General features: G+C 38.3%; 1 protein-coding gene across 1 annotated transcript in view; it reads left to right on the forward strand.

Moving 5' to 3' along the window:
* The window catches only part of jazf1b (JAZF zinc finger 1b), a 41,125-nt gene extending 20,514 nt beyond the window's left edge, over nucleotides 1-20,611 (forward strand). The window contains exons 2-5 of the mRNA XM_067449748.1: nucleotides 3,564-3,636; nucleotides 11,877-12,073; nucleotides 12,893-13,062; nucleotides 18,612-20,611. Coding sequence (XP_067305849.1) covers nucleotides 3,564-3,636; nucleotides 11,877-12,073; nucleotides 12,893-13,062; nucleotides 18,612-18,788 — 617 coding nt within the window. The 3' untranslated portion in view covers nucleotides 18,789-20,611. The remainder of the gene's footprint in view (nucleotides 1-3,563; nucleotides 3,637-11,876; nucleotides 12,074-12,892; nucleotides 13,063-18,611) is intronic.
* The last annotated feature ends 1,746 nt before the right edge of the window (nucleotides 20,612-22,357 follow it).

Consider the following 22,357-nt stretch of genomic DNA (forward strand, 5'->3'; position numbering starts at 1 on the left):
ACAATGAACCGACACAGGGCGACACACCTACATCCTACCTGCTCTTCAAGAACTCCGGTGCTCAGATGGCGACCGAAACAACCCCATGCTGGCCCATATAAGGCCATGATCGGTGCTGTACTGTGAAGCATGTGTGTGTCACCAACACAATCTCATGGCAATGCCTAACTATATTAAGCTTTTGTGAATTGGTGGCTAATTTGTATGAATTTGTACATTTTTGTATGATCTACTTACCAGTGATGGTGGAGTTAGGCATGAGCCTTCATGCTTCATTTTTTCCCTAAAAAGAAATCATGTTTTTGTATGTTTTACATTGTATGAATTATTGTTATGAAATGACGACCACCTGATGTGTTTCAGAAATCACATTAGATGGTGACTTTTCCTGATCAGAAAGTCTCCCAATTCTCAATCTCATGAAAAAACAACTATTTTACAAGCTGATGATTTAGTTTAAATTACATTTTTAGAAAAAAACTGCGGCCATAAACAGAGTACAAAAAAATATAAATGGATTTTTATGAATTTGAAAATAAAAAGGCTTCTGAAACAAGAAAAAAATATAGGGTGGAATTTGTTGTTTAATTGGAAATTGATTGGTTCATAGTTGAACCAATCAATGATAGCTGTGGTTTAGCTGTGGTTTGCTATAGAATTCAACTGTTGGTTGGTACTGACAACTCTATTAATTTTCTCCATAAGGAAATTGATTTTGAACAATAACCTGTAAACCTTTAAAGCCCTACTGTTTCTGGAGATTCTTCAATCTTGATGCTTTTCGATCTCACAGCAGCCTTTGATACGGTTGACCACAGTGTTCTTATCTCGCATCTCGAGCACAACGTGGGGATTAAAGGCACTGTATTAAAGTGGTTTAGATCATATTTCTCAGCGAGAGTGTTTAAAGTTGGGTATGGGGGCCAGAGTCGTACCCAGGATTTTCTAAATACCGAGGTCCAAAAATGAATTTTGGAGGGTTTGAAAAAAAAAACATTTCCCTCCTTTACATATGCATTTTAAGACATAAGAAAATCAAAGAATCAGCTAACTGTAGCTTTAAAACTGTCAGTGTGCAGTATACATTATTTTAAGAAGACAACAGATTTTTATAAATGAGAATCTGGTCAAATGGTGCAACAAAATTAGACTCCAAATTAGAAAATAAGAAAATCTGTTTTGTTGTTAAATTGAGCCAAAGACGACATATGTGTGACTCCATATTTGAAAACCTAGCTAAAGTTAATTTTTTAACCAAGGAACCTGGACGTCTGAGGGAGTCGCCTGTGAATTGCATCATTTGTGCGTTACCCTTGGTTTCCGGTTTTATTTGGCAGAAACACTTTACTCTTAGCAGTGTGCAACATGTGTCACAGCAGCCAGTGAGCGAACGCAGAGTAACTTCATAACATAAATTTAAACACTTAAATGTATCTAATATGATAAACGGCGCTGCGTTACCTCATACTCATGACTGAAAAAGTGTGCTTTTATTCGAAAAACTGTGTGCTTGCATAACAATCGCTCCAGTGGCCTTGCTCAGATCCTTCAACATTCGGTCCTGCTCTTCTTCACAGTACAGTAACATTAATTATCACATTCATGAACATGATTTCTGCCTGAGTCCTATCCCGATTCTTTTCCACTGGCTTTGAGGTGAAAACCACACGTCTCAAGTTTCTGAGCTAAAACTTGGTCATCGAACTACGCCTTTGTTTTGAATAGGCGACCTCTAGCAGACAGAAAAATTACATAGTGTAACTTTAAACCAGCCTATTAGCAATGTTTATTTTATTTTATTATTACCAGGGAGATGACAAGGGCAAGTTTTTTGAACATGTGTAGCTGAGCAGCTCAGTTCTGAGCTGAGACTAATTAATGGCACAGAAAATAAACATGTTTGATATATTAATTTATTAATTTTGTTGTTGTTTTTTAGTACATTGGAATCGAAAATGGGAATCGATAAGAATCAGAATCAGTAAGTGAAATCGGAATCCATAAAATTAAACTGATGGACGTCTGACTCCCTCAGACGTCCAGGTTCCAGGCACTGTTGTGCTCTATTGCTGCTGTGATGTCATGTTCATGACATGTTACCCCGCCCTCGCGCCATTTAATACGTCACCAGAGAAGAGATGTCGATGCAAGAGGGAGGCGAAGTTATTTTGAATAAAGATTGCATGTTCGCATAACTGAACTGAAAAGATAAATTGAAGGCGAAAATCTGATCGAAATAACCTTTACCCGCCAATTCTCCAAAACAAAATAGTTTCGAATTGCCATGGTAACAACCAGGTGGCACTGCAGTGTCTGCTTCCCTGCGTAGTGATGAGGTGGCAGAGCCGAGTGTGTGATGCCACGCTGGCCGGAATCGCAGGTCTCGCACGCGGGGGTGCCTCGTGGTTTCGGAGAGCTGAAACAAATATGGTTTGGGTTAAACGGGCCAGAAAGAAATGTGTTTACTCACAGCAGAAGCATAAAAAGAGGCATTGAGACGCATCACGGGGGGTGCCCAGGGGAGGCTCATTAGATGAAACCGTGTTTTCTGCAGTGCTTGTGTTAATGGTGTTGGAGTGCCCTGAGAGACAAGGCATCTGAAAAACATTACCCTGGCAGAGCCGCTGGTATGCGGGCACTGCCGACCACAGAAGGGACAAGTTGCTTGGACGCTAAGCGGATTTTTTCGAGTTTAGAGAAGTTTTAGCTGGCTAATTGTTCTATCTTAAAATAGCATGAGCGAGTGAGCTAACACCTAAAATGTTTAAGAAAGAATTTTAAAATATACGCATTCGCCACAAGGTGGCAGCGTAGTCCAGAGTGATGCAGCAGGGACGCTGCGTGACAGCATTGACCGCATATCATCATTTTTGAAGTCGACTCTTTTATATGCACAACTAAAAACAAGACACAATCTATCTTTGCCATGGCGTGCGGGCATTTGGATCCAGTTGGAGACTGATCTGGGTGGCCCTGGAGTGCAGAAAATGAGCACATCTGGGAGGAATGGCAGGCAGAGAGCTCGTTGAGTGTGGTGTGACACTAACCAAATGGCTGTCTTAAGTTTTACCAAACAGCTATTGGATACGCTCTCCATAGCACAGTCCAGTCTGTCTCTCATGCAGACGCTCTGAGACGTGCTGATTTATTCTGCCGCTAAGTATAGTTTAATGAAAAAAACTTGATTAATGGAGTTAATTGCCATCTGCAAGTGATTGTGGACATGTTGTGTGGCAGAATCTAGTATTGAGTTTGAAAGTCAATGACTTTAACAATAAAGTGAGTAATAGCTTCATTCTGGCAATGAGACGTAAGCTTCCACAAACTCACTGACTCTGATGCCGCAAAATGACTCTGGGGTGACACAGATTCACATTCAAACAGGTAAACAACGCTGCTGTCACCCAAAGAGTTTTATATGCCAGTGTTGTTCAAAATATATTGTCATAGAACTGAAAACCAAAAAGCCTCAAAGTGCTCTTGGTTGTTCTTTTGTGGCGTGTTTGTTTTTATTCATGTCAGTCTAGTGAATTATTCATCTCTTCATCTCTCGTTTCGTTTAGATACAGATCCTCGCGTGTTGGAGAAACAGGAACTGCAGCAGCCCACATACGTCGCCCTCAGCTACATTAACAGGTACAATATATCTATTATTATTATTGACACACACACAAACACACATACACACACACACACACACACACACATATATATATATATATATATATATATATATATATATATATATTAGTGCTGGGCAATGATTAAAATGTTTGATTGTGATTAATCGCATGATTTTTCTGTGATTAATCGCGATTAATCACAGTATGCACAAAATTGTATAATGAATGCAAAAGTGCTGCTAAATGAACAAAAGTGCAATAACATTTGGTTTGCAAACACTTTAAACAAATAAGGTGCTTTTTACAGCAGTTAAAAGTTAGTAACAATTACAATATTTCTTGTAAATATCTACTCAAACATTAATTTAATCAAATTAAATTAAATTGGTTGTATACATATATTGATTCTGTAGTAATATTCTCATCAGTGTTCTATCAGCTTTTACATAGGCCGACTTAAATCTGCATATTTGTGATATTCACTAGCCTGACGTGGTCATACTCAATTCTAGTCAGAATATGAGTCTGAAACTGCTCCATTGGGCTGTAATTATGGGGCGTGTTACAACCGAACCAGGAAAGAAATCAATTGGATAGACCTTCAACTAATCAGAGCAACGAAGCAACGCATTGTCAAATGTCAACAGACAGAGCTCAACTTCACTGTGTTGCCAAGTTCACATTTTTTTTTTTCGCGGTTGTTTTCTATGTCCAAGGGTTGAAGCGACTATTATGTGATATATAGACCCATGAATCCGATTTTTAGCAGGCCACCTTGCCAAAATAACACACATTTTACCCCCCAAATACCATTTTTCCCCCCGGAGAACCCCCCGAGAAGCTATTGTTTAGGGCTAGTAGTTGGCGGATTTTGTTGTAAAAACTTGGCAACCCTGTCTGCACACGCGCTGGAATAAACGATCTTTGCCGGTGTTGTAAAAAAAGAAAAGAATTTATTGATACACAGAGTACTTACCCAACATGATCATCATTTCTGAGAGAAATTGTGAAGGTGAATGCATATACAAACAAGCTCTCCGTTTAGGATTCGAAAAAAATATAATCCAAGCTCTTTGATGACGTGCATGATTACGTTACTGTTGATCATCTGTCCGTCTAAAGCCCGCCCTGATGATTTCATTGGTCCGAACAGTTTCTGTTCGGGGATAATCACTCCTCTATGGAGCAATGCCAGACCGAACTGCCGACCTAAAAATGTTGTGGGCGGGGCTAAGTTCGGCTGGCATCCAGGCTAGATATTCACCCCATTAATTTAATAAAGGCCATTTTTTAAAATCTTATTAAATGTATGCATCATCTTTCATGTTCAATTATTACATTTGATTAATAAATTCAGTTATAATAAAGACAGTATATTCTGTTACCAATCAAATTAAATAATTTAAACTGTAAAAAATACAGATGCAATAAATAATGTTATAAGATTAATGTTCTAAATAAAACATGCAATCATACTTTTAAACATAACCGCCAATAGGGGGCAGCAAGTGATCGTCTTCATAAGTGAGTCATTGAGTCGTTCATTCAAATGATTCATTCAAAACGCTGAATCAATTAGTAACAAAACACCGCGCTGAGTGTTGCTTTCTTTTGGAACTGTTTTCGTCTGTGAAATCATGGGTGAAATGGAACAAAAAAGGTTGTTTGGATCTAAAAATGAAAGTAACTTAATATTAATTAGTAGGGGTGTGCATTGGCACTGCCTTCACGATTCGATTCGATTACGATTCACCAGGTAACGATTCGATTCAATTCGATTCTACGATGCATTGTGATGCATCAAAATTCTACTGCACACAAAGCAAATTTTTCATCAGTCATGAGGCAATACAAGCAGATATTAAACAACAGATTGTATTGACTGCTATGTGTCTCCTGTATCTTTGACATAAAAGTTATTAAATAAAATAAAATTTAATTAAATAAAATGCAATTAACCCTTAAATGCATGACTGTTTCACCAAACATTCTTACATATTCAGGTCGTTAGCGACCCAGATCTATATTTAACATGGATAGACCTCTACCTGTCGTGATAATATATAAAACTCCTGATTTTAGAGTAACAGCTACAGAAGAATAAAATAAAACCTATTTCGCTACCTTTTGGAGCTTGGAAGGATTCAGTTTGAGCAGATGTTTAATACCATCATCATATGACCTCATCATATAACCAGATGACCGTTTACCAGCATCTGCCTCATATTCGCGGTCTCCAGTTGAAACTCATTTTCAACGTCTTCAAAATCAATATTTTGATCACTGACAGCTTCTTGACCACATCCATCATCAAGAGACAGTGACACTAACATATGATTGTGTTTAGTACTTGCTCTCTGAAGTAAATCACTGAGCCATTTCAAGTTTTGCAGATTATAATTATTGTTTCGTTTTCTGTCAGAGGTAACTATGAGTGAAACGTCACTTCATCATTGCGTATCAGACATTGCCACCTTGTGGAATAAAGGTGAATTGCGGCGTTTTTTTGTCATTATAGATTCATTGATTATTGTGCAAAAAAAATATACGTACAATCCTACACACCTCGGGTCGTTAGCGCGTTTTTAATAACCCGTGTATCGCGGTCATCTCCCTCCGCCTCAGCCATCTTCCTTGTCGTTGTTGTTATTCTCTCGGAACCGGAAGTATTTGAAACTTCACAACTTTATCGTCCGCCAGAAAATAAACAGTGACATAATCGATTATGGCACTTTGCCGCATCGATGCTGAATCGTTCATGCCCCGCATCGCGATGCATCGCCGAATCGATTATTGTTGACACCCCTATTAATTAGGCTACTGTTTATTGAACTAGGCTACACCATTCATGCTACACAATTCACGATTGCAGTCGACTTGTGTTATTAACAAAATCATAAATCATAAATATCAACAACTACAAAAAACTCAGTTTTACCCCAGTATGTTTATTCTGTGAGTTTATATGGCTGTTCACTTTTTGATCTCCACGAATGTCTCTCACAAAGAGACAGTGCGCAACTTTGTTACCAGAGGCAGAGATACACTCCATTATCAATCGCTGTTTACATTGAATATAATAATAACAAAAACAAAAATCTGATTAATTCTCGCGTTTCTGGTTATTTTGTCCCAGACAAAGAATGTCAAGCCCTTGACGTACAGACAGCACTGTATTCTCCTGTGACCAATGTTTTGTCTGTATGTGTATTCAGAGGCAGTGAGCAACGGGTTTTCAATATAATAATAAATACGTTAATGCGCGATAAAATAATTGTTGAGCAGTAAAATAATTGTTAAATAATTAATGAATTAACGTGATAATAACGCATTAACTTGCCCAGCCCTAATATATATATATATATATAAAAGTATTTGAAAACCCTGCTATTTTACAAATTCTCCCACTTGGATATCATGGAGGGGTCTGAAATTGTTATTGTAGGTGCATGTTGACTGTGAGAGACATTATTTAAATAAATGTGTAATAATAATTAAAATCACACAAATCACTAAATATGATTTTTTAAAACTATTTATTTGTATGATAAAATAAATCATAAATCTGCAAATAATTATTTGAACACCTGTCTATCAGCTAGAAATATGACCCTCAAAGACCTGTTAATCTGCCTTTAAAATGTCCACCTCCATCCAATTTTTATCCTAAATTAGATGCACCTGTTTGAGGTTGTTAGCTGCATAAAGACACCTGTCCACCCCATACAATCAGTAAATATCCAACTACGGGGAAATTGCCAAGCAGCTTGGTGAAAAAAGGTCCACTGTTGGAGCAATAATTAGAAAATGGAAGAAGCTAAACATGACTGTCAATCTCCCTCGGACTGGGGCTCAATGCAAGATCTCACCTCGTGGGGTCTCACTGATCCTAAGAAAGGTGGGAAATCAGCCCAGAAATACACGGGAGGAGCTGGTCAATGACCTGAAAAGAGCTGGGACCACCATTTCCAAGGTTACTGTTGGTAATACACTAAGATGTCATGGTTTGAAATCATGCATGGCACGGAAGGTTCCCCTGCTTAAACCAGCACATGTCCAGGCCCGCCTTAAGTTTGCCAATGATCATTTGGATGATCCAGAGGAGCCATGGGAGAAAGTCATGTGGTCAGATGAGACCAAATAGAACTTTTTGGTCATAATTCCACTGAATGTGTTTGGAGGAAGAAGAATGATGAGTACCATCCCAAGAGCACCATCCCTACTGTCAATCATGGGGGTGGTAGCATCATGCTTTGGGGGTGTTTTTCTGCACATGGGACAGGGCGACTGCACTGTATTAAGGAGAGGATGACCGGGGCCATGTATTGGGAGATTTTGGGGAACAACCTCCTTCCCTCAGTTAGAGCATTGAAGATGGGTCGAGGCTGGGTCTTCCAACATGACAATGACCCGAAGCACACAGCCAGGATAACCAAGGAGTGGCTCAGTAAGAAGCATATCAAGGTATTGGTGTGGCCTAGCCAGTCTCCAGACCTAAACCCAATAGAGAATCTTTGGAGAGAGCTCAAACTCTGTGTTTCTCAGCGACAGGCCAGAGATCTGACTGATCTAGAGAAGATCTGTGTGGAGGAGTGGGCCAGAATCCCTCCTGCAGTGTGTGCAAACCTGGTGAAAAACTACAAGAGACGTTTGACTTCTGTAACTGCAAACAAAGGCTACTGTACCAAATATTAACATTGATTTTCTCAGGTGTTCAAATACTTATTTGAAGCCGTATCATGCAAATGAATAGTAAAAAAAAAAGTAGATGCACCTACAATGACAATTTCAGACCCCTCCATGATTTCTAAGTGGGAGAACTTGCAAAATATCAGGGTGTTCAAATACTTATTTTTTAAAAATATTACAGTAAAACAAAACAAAAAAAAATAAAATGAAAAAAGACATAGCCCTGAGTGGTTGGTTATACATTATAAATATATATTTTTTATATTATTAATCTGGTAATTTAATAGACTTGGTCAGTAATTTAGGTTGCATTAAGTTTGATACTTGTTTCAAAAGCTTGTTTCAAGTTTCAGCCTTGAAACTGTCAAGCAACACAATAAAAAAGATGATTCTCTTCATGATATATGAGAGCAGTCTAGGATTTTCCTTTTTGGAAATGGGATTCTGTATTTTCTGGAAAATGGCCGTGTGTGGTCAAGTCTCCTCTACTTCCTCTAAGGGATCTGGTCAGTTTATGAAGCTATAATGAACTTCAAACCAGCACCAAAGTTCTCTTCATATACACTCACTTCCACTCGACTCTGTTGAATGTGGTTTGTGTAGGAATACTCAGAGCTCCAGTGTTAAAAACAGCTTTAATAGGCTATATGGTGGTGGAAATTCTTGCGTAACGAAGAGGAGACACTTTTGTCCTTGTATTACTGCTTTATGTGGCTTCTGCTGGTAATCTGTTAATTCCACAACAGCCTTAATAATGTCTGTGAACATTTATGCTTTATTGCAAACATGTACTGACAGTTTTTTTAATGCAACGAAATAACTTGGAGCAAACGTGGGGTTTGGATTTTAGACACCACTGGATCAGCTGAATCACAATATCTAGACTTATATTACAGATGGTTCATCTGCATTGAAGGAAGCTGTAGCAGGTTGGCCCAGTACTGAGAACTAAGAGAAATGTATGTTTATGAAAGACGTTTACAACTGCAAAACACTTCATTTTTATTTGGAAACACATTTTACATGTTACATGTGCTTCTCAGCAGCTTGGTTAACAAACTCCATCTCTGCTTATGCTGAGAGTTCTCCTCTGGTCTACAAACTAACAGTGCATGATTATGATTCAGGTAGCATCACCGGTCAAAAGTCAGATTGGGATTGGAGTGGACATGCACCTACGATGACAATTTCAGACCTATTTATATCAGATATATATATATATATATATATATATATATATATATATATATATATATATATATATATATATATATATATATATATATATTAGGGCCGGGAGTCGATAAAAAAAAAAAAATCTAATTAATTAGAGGCTTTGTAATTAATGAATCGAAATTAATCGCATTTTAATTGCATATAAATATTTGACCTGAGAACAGTGAGAAGTAATTTTTCATATGGATTTTTAGTATACCATTGAATAATAACTGAATACATAAGCTTAATCAACAAAATATTGTTTATTTATTTCAGTTTAGCAGACCAGTGCAATGTTTGCCATTAAGTGTAACAAAAGCATATTTGTGATATTTGAGGCTCGATGTGCTGCGGTGATACGCAAATTCCTTGTTGTATAGCTTGCACACAACCATGCTCTTGTCGACGCTTCCATCCTTTCGTTTTTTAAAACAAAATTTCCCATCCACGGGGTCAAGCAAAGCGGTCTCATCAGCTTCTTCGTTCATGTTCACTATGGTTTGTTGTTGGTAGTTGGTGTTTCAGTATAATCGGTCCATCGAAACTCATTCATTGAAAAACGTTCCGCGGTGCAAAAATAAGTGTGGTTAAAACTTTTTACAGTCTATGGGTTAAAATTATGTTATTTATTTTTTTGCGTTAATTAACGTGTTAAAGTCCCGGCCCTAATATATATATATATATATATATATATATATATATATATATATATATATATATGTATATATGTATATAAGGTAGGGCTGTAACGATATGCGATATGAAATCGAAATCGCAATACGCAGGTCCACGAACCTGTATCGCGATCTGAGAAGGCAGAATCGCGACACACCCCTTCCAACTCCCAGAATTATCCTTCCTGTCCAGGTCCAACTTTTAAGTCAGCAGTATGGCAACATTTCAGCTACCCGGTGGAGAACAAGGATGGCAATCGTGTAGTTGACAAGACCCACACAATTTGCCGTAAATGTTTCAAGAAGCTTCCCCAACCGGCTGGCAACGTGGTGTGAGTGTGGCGTTTCTGTTGCGTGTCATCTGCGGGGCGGCTGCGTGGCGTTATCTCTTTCTTTGCACACCAGAAGCGTGTCTGACGCGGCGCTTCTGTTGGTATTGATGTACAGGAGGCCCTATACTTCATGTTAAATATATATTGCCTATTGGTACCGCAAAGAAAACGTCGGCAGTAGCCTATTGACCATACAGATATATGGTATTGACGGCAAAATAGGCGACAGAATACTGTACAGAATAAAACTGTTTTGTCCCCCCCATATCGAGGTTTGTATCGTACCGTGGGTCAAAAATCGTGATACGAACCGAATCGTGGGTTTGGTGTATCGTTACAGCCCTAATATAAGGGATGCCACAATTCTCAATATAATATTGAACCATTTGGTACGGCATTCACAGTTGAATACGCGCGTGAGTATTGCGTTAATTTTATCATTTGCCTCCATCCCAATATACTGAACAATGCGACATACATTCACATCACACGTTAGTGGTAGAGTTATATTTAATGAACACTATAGTTATTCACAATCACGAAAGTTCATTATATGCATGCGTTTTAAAGTCTTGCTGGTTAAACATTTCATTCACATGCTTATGCGCGGTTTTACCATGTGCTTTTCCGAGCGTGCACTAAACTCCTGTCAAACACATTATTACTGGACTAAGTATTCCTCTTACTGTGTTCATACTGTCAAATACACACAAGGTTAACATGTATAAACACAGTCGGTTATGTCTAAAGTGAAAGTAAAATCGGCATAATGTCTCTATATTAGATGCACGCAGGTCTTAAATTGACAGCATCGCAGCCTAGCGAACACGATGTCCTTAAAGGTACAGTTCACCTCTAAAATTATGTCACTATTTACTCACTCTAATATTGTTCCAAACCTGTATTCTCGATGACAGTTTTTTTTTTTTTTTTTTTTAAAGTAAATTTTAAGTTTAAGTAAGGTTTTTCAATTCTTTTAAGTAAAATAAAGAAAGTATTTGCAAAAGAATAAAATAGCAAAAACTGATGTGATAAGCCATCAGAACCTATATATATATATATATATATATATATATATATATATATATATATATATATATATATATTCTTTTTTATTATCATTATTTTATAGATGTAAGTGGCTTTATAATTATTTGTGTACAGTTTTTATAATATTTTAAAATCTTTATTCAGTAATCACACAGAAAAGTCATGGAAATGAATTGGTTTAAAATGGCAAATGTGCTACAGTTTGTATGGCCGGATTGATTTGTGACTTTTATGTTACACATTTGGGTTAAGTACTTTATTCATCTAATAAAGTTGACTTTTCTCTCTAGGTTTATGACAGATGCAGCACGGCGGGAGCATGAATCTCTGAAGAAGAAAGTTCAGCCAAAGCTATCCCTCTCATTGACGGGCAGCCTTTCGCGCAACAGCATTGCCACGCCCCCCCGCCACAATAGCGGCAACCTCACCCCACCCGTGACCCCGCCCATCACACCCTCGTCCTCATTCAGGAGCAGTACCCCCACAGGTAGTCCCAACAAACAAACGCTCCTGCTTTTTATTCTGGCTATGTGTCCGTACAGGTACTTAGCCACGTTCATCATCTGTAACGGTTTTTATGTGCACTGTTTGTTTTTATGCTTATTATATTTCCTAGAAAGTTGAATTTTGCCTAATAACTGCATTAAACCTCCTGTGCTTTTTTGATGGTCTGTTGTAATAGATAATAAAATAATCACAATCTGAGTCACACGCTGTTTTTTTCATAGCTGCTGTTTCCCATGGCCTTCTCTAGAGCAACATGTGCTCTCTATCCCACAATTAGATGTTTTAGGCATTTTATTTGTGTGGGTTTGGAACACAAACTAAATAGTCTCCAAATTGCTGGTATCATACTATTACTGTGCATTAACCTTCTTAGACCTTCTTATGCCTTCCAGATTCTTTCTCATAAAATGTAAATGCTTTGCTGGCTGGGCACAGTAATCCGATGAGGACTGTGAGAAAGATTACTGAACCAGTTTGCCATCAAAGTCACCATCAAAAAAATTAAATCACGTTTACTGGCACGATGGGGGGACAATCGTGATGAATAAAATCAAGTCCCGTCCTACATTTGTCCTTGTAGAAACCGCCTCACTCAGATATACGTCACAACAGAAAAGAGAAGACAACTTCTGTCTTATGGCAAATTTAAAGCTTTTGTATCTCTGTTGTTGTGGTGGCTGATGGGAAATGCTGTTTTCTTGTGGTGAAGTGGTTAAATATGTGGCCCAATAAGTTTTGAAAGATTGACTGTTCCACAACATGCTCAGTTACTAAATGATTCCTTGCTATGTCCTCTCAGGCAGTGAGTATGATGAGGAGGAAGCAGATTACGAAGAGTCCGACAGTGACGAGTCATGGACCACCGAAAGTGCCATTAGTTCCGAATCCATCCTCAGTTCCATGTGCATGAATGGCGGTGATGAGAAACCTTTCGCATGTCCCGTGCCTGGATGCAAAAAGAGATACAAGGTAAAAGGACTTAAGTTTCACGTGTCTGTAACCCTCTACAATACGAGTAAATCACCTGCGTATGCGACCAAATCATCACTCTGGGCAAAGTTTAGCATAGACATATTAGCATAGAGTTTTGCTCTCTGTCAAGCGATCTGTACCATTTCAGTTCATCTCAATGAATGTGCAGCGTGCCTGTATTTGACATACCGCCATGGCTGGTCACCATGTTGCCCCTCCATCTTGAAAGTACATTAGCCAAAGAGGGACAGACCCGTAAATTCAAGCTTCGCCTTTCGCATTTTAACACTGATGGCACTGTGTGGAATATGAAGAGGTGGATTGCTTGAGACTGCTACCAGTAAATGAAAACCTGAAAGCTTTTTTGAAAGTCTGTTGCTGATGGAGCGAAAAAGAGAATTAGAGAATTGCCTGCAATGCAACAGGCAAATCATCAAGACAAAAGTGAATATTGGAGTGGTCTTTCCAAGATTTAAAGAGCTCATGAGGAGTGACGATTTTAAAAAGGACACTGACGTTGCCTGCTTTCTTCTCGACAGGTAATCGGTCACCGTAGGGGTTAAAACGAAATCAGAATTGAGAGGAACAAAAACTTATATTCATTGGATGGTCATATAGATGGAGGAAAATATCACACAGTGTAGCTTTAAGACACTTTCACACCAAAATTTAAATAATCATCAGCCTGAAGGATATGCAAATTCACGTGCGTACAGTAGAGGGCGCAGCTCAAACAAAGCTTTCAGCTGTGCTGCCATTCTGGAATGAAGAAGATTAGGATGCAGGAGAAGATGCATCCTAATGCGTCTTCACTTTTCACTGAAAAAACAATCTAAAAGTTATTGTTTTGCTTATGGTTTAACTGAATCATCAAAGGTCAGCAGCAAGTACATTGGTTAATAAAGTGAAATTAAATGAATACAAATATTTTAGCATTTCACTGATTTTATTAATTTTGAGGAAGATTCATCTTTTTTTAGTGCTAGTGAGATTAGTAAATGCATGCTCACGTTTAAGGCGGGCGTACACTGTGCGAATTCGGACACTCGGGAGGTCATGAGATATTGCACACTCTACGAGTCCGTTAATTTGATCGCATCCAATCAGCTGGTACACGACACAACTGCACTGCACGGCAAGCCGGCGGCGATCACACAAGCTTTCGCGTTAAACACAGAGACTGGAGCTTTCAATGTTGCTGCTAGCTTCAGATACAAAAAATAAAGAAGAAATATGTGTGCAAATCCTTTGTTGAAAAGCAGAAAACAGTAGCCATTCCTTTAAACCGAAACAACCAGAGGGAGAGAGACGGCGCCGTCGGTGCGCGTGAGAGAGAGTGTGTGTGTGTGTGTGTGTGTGTGTGTGTGTGTGTGTGTGTGTGTGTGTGTGTGTGTGTGTGTGTGTGTGTGTGTGTGTGTGTGTGTGTGTATACGCTGTTTGGTTGCAGCCACTGAGCTATAATCATAGATCAAGCCTATGTGATGTGGTTGTGCATGATTTGGCAATGAAAAAAATAGATCTATTTTTTAAAAACAATAAATAAAACATGGAAAATAGTAATTTTTTACTAATTCTGGCATATTTACATGGTGTATTTTTATACAACAATGTTCATGAATATGCTTGGTCCCTATCAAATAAACTAATAAAATAAAAAATAAATAGGGGACAGCCATATGCTGGTGAAAATCAGGCAGACTCCCCGAATTTTTTAAACATGCTTAAAAATTATCGTAATTTTTACCATAAAAATTACAACCATACGAGCATCCACGATGTCCACGTGATTTCTTCCGAGAGAAAAAAAAATCATCTGCAAGTTCGTACAACAGCAAAAATCGCACCGTGTACGCCCGCCTTTGTTCTAGAACTACAATATCCATCATGTTTACACACAGCGCCCCTGCACTTACAGGAAAAAGTAATTCAGATATTTGGATGTAAATTTAAAAGTAATGCGTTACTTTACCAATTACTTGAAAAAAGTAATCTGATTATGTAGATCAAGTTACTTAATGCGTAACTTCCAACACTGCTGGCGAGTAAACAACTAAAAATGATCCTAGCCAATGGCGATTCTATTGCCAAGGTGTGCGTAGAGTTGGTCTGTTCACTGTATAATTGTGTATGGTCCTCAAGAATAGAGAAATCCTAATAACTTTGAAAACATGCAGGATAAAAATCATTTAAACCAGTGGCTCCCAAACTGGGGGACATGACCCATAAAGTTGACCAATGAACTTATAAAAGGGGGCTCGGCAAGGCTAAGGGATAGTGTACAGTCAAACACCTCAGTGTGATACAAGACCCCACAGCGAAATTATGCGGCTACTTGCAACAAAAACAAGTAATTAAACACAAACTATTACCTCAAGATGACTCGCAGTACCCGCTTGATCGGGCAGTTGTAACGTTTGTCACATAACAGACCACTAGATGGCGCAATAGAAGAATCAGAATTGCGTGTTGCAGGAAGCCATTTAAAAATATAAACTGAATAATGCATGCTTCTGCCCTAAGTCCTTGTGAAAAGACCGCAGGTAAATATAAAACAGACAATGAATCTACTTCAAACATTTCAAAATGTTGCCCCAAAGCGTAAACTGATGGCCCCGTTCTGACATTCTCCAAGCGGTCAAGGAACTTCTTAGCCTAGAAATCTAGACGCACCCTAGCGGCAGCAAATTTAATCTGCAACTCTCAATACCCTTCTGAGCTGGATTCCCCTAACTCTTGCCGGGCCAATCACATAGTGTATAGAGTCGGTGGGCGGGGCCATAATGATGATGGCTGAGTTGCGTTTGCGTGCTTCTAGTAAACACAGAAACTGGCGAACGGCGGTCTTTCGAATCAGCTTTGACCGCGACTCTGGAAGACTTGGAGTTAAGCGTTTCTCTGAGAAAAGAACAAAGAACGGCACTGAAGTCATTCTTAAAAAGGGAAGATGTGTTCTGGGTTTGGCCGACCGGACAAAACGGCGAAAGTTTAATCTGTCAACAAGCTCTGTTTCACCTTTGTTGCTCTGGTTGGTTGTAGCGCTATCCTATCGCGTGCAGAGGGAGTTTGAAAGACAACCGTTTATCCCGCCTCTCGGATTGAGCCCTGTCTATGGTGAGTTTCCAGACCAAACATCTTGATGTGGGTCTGGCTTGTCAGGCTAGGAACTTCTGACACAAAGAAAGGACAAATGGATTTGCAACATTCGTTTTGTCACATCCAGTGTAGACAGCCTCGAGACAAGACAGTGTGACGAGGCATGTGTGTGTGTTTATTTATATATATATATATATATATATATATATATATATATATATATTACCACCATTATTTGGACCTGTTTATTGAGCTTTTCATTCCCTAAAAAGCAAGTTTACAACACACATGTGTATCCATAAACAATACCAATCTAGCACAAATATGATTCGACAGTGGATGCTGGCCACTCATTGTTCAGCCGTCAAAGACTTTATTAACACTCAGCGCTGTAATATGGACAAGACTGGTAGCTTGACGTACATTTTTAAAGACATGCATGCAGTCCACTGCAAGGCCTGTGTGTTTTATGAGGTTTTCCACTGCCATCTGGTTCTGGCTGCTGAGATAAATGATGTGCAGTCTGTGAGAGCTGCATTCAATAAGAGAGAGAGGAAATGGATGATGACAGCCATGAGGGTGTCTCTGCATGTTCAGATGTACTGATAGATGTGGCTTTATTTGGGTTCAGTCTCCACCCCTGATGATTTCACACAACACTGGATGTTTTATTTGTCTGGAATTCTTAAAGAGCATTTTTAGTCATGGCTAATTTTGCTTGATGTTGTATTATTGATCAATTATATGTTATAATGGCAATTATATACATCTATATCAGAATTTAAAATGGGTGATGATCGAATCGGATTGTAACAATCTGTGCTGTAATATTGTAAAATATTTTCTTTCTGTAATAGTTAGATTGTATTGTAATAATTCTGTCTGTCCCTCTCTGGAATTGAGTCTGCCCTGGACCACAAAACTATTCCACTGGCTGAAAAAACTTTTAATGTGTACTCTTTTCCCTTCCTGATTAGAAATCCTACAGAATCATGTCTTTATGTATGACATTTATGACATTTGTATGACATTTAATGTCTGTAAATTGTTACATGTACTAATAATTATAACTGAAGCAATAGATTGTGTGAAACATAGATTTTTATAGCCGACCTAACATGTTGCGAGCTAAACACTCAGCATAATACTGAAGCTTAGCATGATGCTAACCAATTAGCTTGCTAGCTTAGCCTAAACTAAGGTGACCAAACATCCTGTCCTAGCTGTTTATTTTTATTTTTATAAAGTGATGAAAATGTCCTGGTTTTCATTATTTTTTCATTGAGCCATTAAATTGACCAGCACTAGGGCTATCTACAAGTATCTCATTGCCGGGCCGAGTGTCCTGGTTTTCGGTAATCAAAATATGGTCACCCTAGTCTTAACCCTACCCTAATTGTTTATATACATTAAAGTTAAAAATGTGGGGATTTCATTTTTATTTTTTAAGAAGTTCCTTATGCTCACCAATGCTGAATACAGTACAAACAGTAATATTGTGAAATATTGTTAAAATTAGATTTTTATATGAATTAGTGCTGTTAAATCATGAATATTCATATCAAACATAAAAGTTTATTTATGCATATATTTGATGAAGAACACAGAAAAAAATGGATATTGTGAAATTTTTACAATTTAAAATTACTCCAGTCTTCAGTGTCGCCTGATCCTTCAGAAATCATTCTAATATGCTGATCGTTTGTCAATGTTGGTTAAAAAAAACATAATTTGAATTAGAAATATTTTGTAACATTATACATGTCTACTGTCACTTTTGATCAAGAAGTATTAATTTATTTAAACAATCTTACTGACCTAAACTTTTCAATGTTAGTGTACGTATTATAAATATCTGTCTGAACAGTTGTTAATTCATTTAAAGCTACACTGTGTAACTTTTAGTTTATTCTTAGCTAAAAACACTTAGTTCTTTCAAAAATATATGTGCTCATTAATGTATATTTACTTCTTTCAAGTAATAAAGTATTCTCGTAAGTTTATAATATGCCATTGAAAATACATATACGGGTGAGGGGTTTGAATGCTGGTCACCATGTTGCCCCTCCATCTTGAAAGTACGTTAGCCAAAGAGGGACATACCCATAAATTCAAGCTTCACCTTTCGCATTTTAACACTCGATGGCACCGTGCCGAATGTGAAGAGGGGGATTGCCATGTTAATCTTGGACTAAATCGGCCACCGTAGGAGTTAAAACGAAATCGGAATAGAGAGGAACAGAAACTAATATTCACTGGATGGTCATATAGCTTTTCACCGTTAGATGGGGGAAAATATCACACAGTGTAGCTTTAAAATGTTGAATACAGTTTTATGGGTCAATCAAGAATGAATACAAAATGCATGAGTTTCATTTTACTGTAGTCTGTTATCATGAATACCTTGTGTGGACACTAGATGATTCTCTATTATCTGCTTTTCTCTTTTTCAGAATGTGAACGGTATCAAGTACCACGCCAAGAACGGCCACCGCACTCAGATCCGCGTTCGCAAGCCCTTTAAGTGCCGGTGTGGTAAAAGTTACAAAAGCTCTCAGGGGCTTCGACACCACACCATCAACTTCCACCCGCCCGTCTCTGCCGACATCATCCGCAAGATGCAGCAGTAGAGAGTGCCAACATCCCACACACGCCAATACATGCATATACAGAACGGCTCCACATCCATCCGCACCAGCATCCGTGGCTGTCCATTAACTTTGATCCGTCTCGTCCTCAGATTTTTGGAGGACATCCAAAAAATATTTGTCTTGGGGACGTTTCTGTCTGTATTTTACTCTTTTAAGAGTAAGACTCGTTGTCCCTTTTCATTCCACTCCTCATGAGGAGGAAACTTTAACCTTTTTATATTCCTCTTCCTCAAGGAAGACTCCCTGAATCCCTGCGTCATTCCGTACCTCCATGAGGAGGATTTGATTCAACCATCCTTCAAAACACTACACTCTGAATTGCATGCTTTACTTTTGTGCTCATTTTGTATTATTTCTATATCTTATTATTAGACAGTTTTGTATTTTTGCACATTCGCAATTCTTTGTTTTCCTTGTCTTATTTTTTTATGCAAGGTGCTTATTGTAAAAGACTGATGATATGTTTGAAAAGGAGAGGATCGTGACTAGATAACCAGCCTCGCACGAATGGAAGAAGAGGACCCGGCGTGACGTCGGTCACTTCGTGAGAAACCGTAAGATAGGAAAGCCTTGAAAAGTCTGAATGTTTGCAATGTAACAATATCTACCCCCGTATAAGCAACATTCATAGCTACAGATAGTGTAATTATATTCTATAAGCTTTCATAGTCTTCAAGTTTTATTTTGTATATTTTCATCCAAACTTCAGAGATCGAGATCGATTATGGATGTGCAGTTTCTCGGTAGTGCTTTCACCCTTCCTGTTAATCTCAGAAAAGCACCAAATGACTCTCAGGTGACAAACCGCCAGCATTTCACGACCATCCCCCTGCCCGACTCGTCCGTATTTTAGAGTAAGCTGTTACACGCTTCCCGGGTCCGCTGTGGCCGGAGTGTTCTGGAGCGTTCTAGAACTCCACAGTGATCTTCAGGCGATCTGGTGAAGAACATAAAGCACTTTGTAGTGACCAGTTGCCAACCCGTTTAGGGCATTTTGTATCGCCAGCACGTCTGATGTCGCAGAACGTCGTCTGCGAATCAGCGGCGAAGTTCAAAGGACTAATATGGCACTTTGGAGGTTTCTGCTTCTAAGGTTTTTCTTCTTTTTCTTCTAGCTAAGGGAATTCGTTCTTTCGCTATACCTCCGGTGTGCTTGTTAGTTGTGAGATTATTGAAACTGGTTGCCTTGAATTGTGGTACACCACAGCATTCCAGTACAGTATATGTGTAGCCAAGTGATTCAGATCGTCTATTCGCCCTGATTCTGGCTCGACTCTGGAGTCGTCCGTGTGACCTTTCAGTGGGAAGATGTATAGTTACAGCCAACCCAAAGATATTCAAGGGTGGACATACCTTGAAGCAGAAAGGTACTTGATTTGATTAGCTTTTGGACTTGTGGGGGTTATGAATAAAGAGTCGCCTGAGTCTGACCCTCCAGAGACCCTCCAGCCGGATCAGGGCCTGCCAATCCCCCATCATGACATCACTGCATGGACGTTAATGTTGTTGGAATTGCAGTGTCGGTTTAGATGCAACATTGTAACAGTATTACACTGCCAGTATAGAGGGAAGTATTTGATATATTGTGTACTTTTAATGTATTGTCTCAGTGTGAGTGATTTAAATTATATTTTCCTAAGTTTCTGGACAGCAATGTTCCTACATGTAATGAAGTCAGACACCAGTGGTTGTTTTGAAACTGGTGAGATTTTCTGCAACAAAATTTAAAAAGGAAAAAAAAAGCTGCTTCATAAATGTAAACCTGGTTACATTTTAAATATTAAAATGGCCTTTTGATCTGATTCATGAATTTTCTTTATTTATTCCCTTTATGTTTTGTTTAGATATCAGGATTAAAATGTGGATTTAATATTTATTACACACACACACACACACAATTATTAGGCAAGTATTTTGATCATATAATTTTATGCAAATTTTGAAAAAAACTCCAAGCTGTATAAACTTGAATGCTTATTGGATTTAAGGATATCAGGTGATGTGTATTTGTGTAATGAGGGTGTGGCCATATATCAAGGTGTGCATAATCATTAGGCAGCTTCTTTTCCTCACGCAAAATGGGCAAAAAAAGGAAATTTAACAATCAAAAATTGTAAAAAGTATTTCAGAGGGATGCAGCGCTTGCAGCAAATTTATAAGATATTGTGGCGTGATCACAGAACCACCAAATTATTTGTTGCAAATAGTCAACAGGGTCGTAAGAAACGAGAGAAAAAAGAAACGAGAAAAAAAAAAACTAAATGCAAATGACCTGCCATGGATATGAGAAGAATCAAATGTGAAGCTACCAGGAACCCATTATCCTCCAGTGATGTCATATTCAAGATCTGCCATCTACCTGGAGTGCCCAGAAGTACAAGGTGTTCATCGCTCAGAGACATGGACCGGGTAATGAGGGCTGTGTTCGACTCCAGCCAGGTGGAGGTGGGGTACTGGTATTATGAGCTAGTTGGAGCATTTCAGGTAAAAGATACAAATCTAAAGACTAAAAATCAACCCCCAAACTGCCGGTTTTTAGAATAAACTTTCTTCAAGCAATGGTACAGGGGAAAAAAGAAGCAGATCCTTTTTTTTATTTTTTATTTTTTTAAGAAGACTGATTTTTATGCAGGACAATGCTCCATCGCATGCCTCGAAGTGGCTAGCCTGTAAAGGCCTTAAAGATGAAAGAATAATGACATGGCCCCCCTTCCTCACCTGATCTAACCCCTATTGAGAACTTGTGGGCACTTCTTAAACGGGAGATTAACGGTGAAGGAAAACAGTTCACCTCTGAATTGTCTGGAGGCTGTTGCTTCTGAACAAAAAGTTGATTGTCAGCAGATCAAGAAACCAACAGACTCCATGGATGGAAGGCTTATGACTTATTGAAAAGAAAGGTGGCTATATTGGTTACTGATTTTGTCAGAATTGAAAATTTTGAGTTGTTTGTTTTTCAATCTCACTCTAACAGATGCAAATAAACAAGTGCGATGGGAAAAGTTTTGTTTTTCATTTTGTTGCAGCATAATTCTGCAAACTAACAGTTGCCCAATAATTGTTCTCAGACAGATGTTCTGCAAAGAAAGCAAAAACCTCACTTTTACTTCCTTAAATATTAAGGTTTGAGACTTATTAACATTTTGGATTGACCAAAATCACACCCACCTATCTATCTATCTATCTATCTATCTATCTATCTATCTATCTATCTATCTATCTATCTATCTATCTATCTATCTATCTATCTATCTATCTATCTATCTATCTATCTATCTATCTATAGCACAATATATATATATATATATATATATAGATATATCTATATATATATATATATATATCTATATATATATATATATATATATATATATATATATATATATATATATATATATATATTTCAGTGACCTATTTGGGCTCTGTTTGAGATGAGTGCGCACAACGTTAAACACATGCAAAAAGTATACGTTTTCGTGAAGATTCAGCACTGGCCGGATCGGACCAGAGACAGTTCCATCGACTGTCTCGGGTCACTGTCTCGACTG

This window comes from Pseudorasbora parva, chromosome 7 (assembly GCF_024679245.1).
Source record: "Pseudorasbora parva isolate DD20220531a chromosome 7, ASM2467924v1, whole genome shotgun sequence".
Lineage (NCBI taxonomy): Eukaryota > Metazoa > Chordata > Actinopteri > Cypriniformes > Gobionidae > Pseudorasbora > Pseudorasbora parva.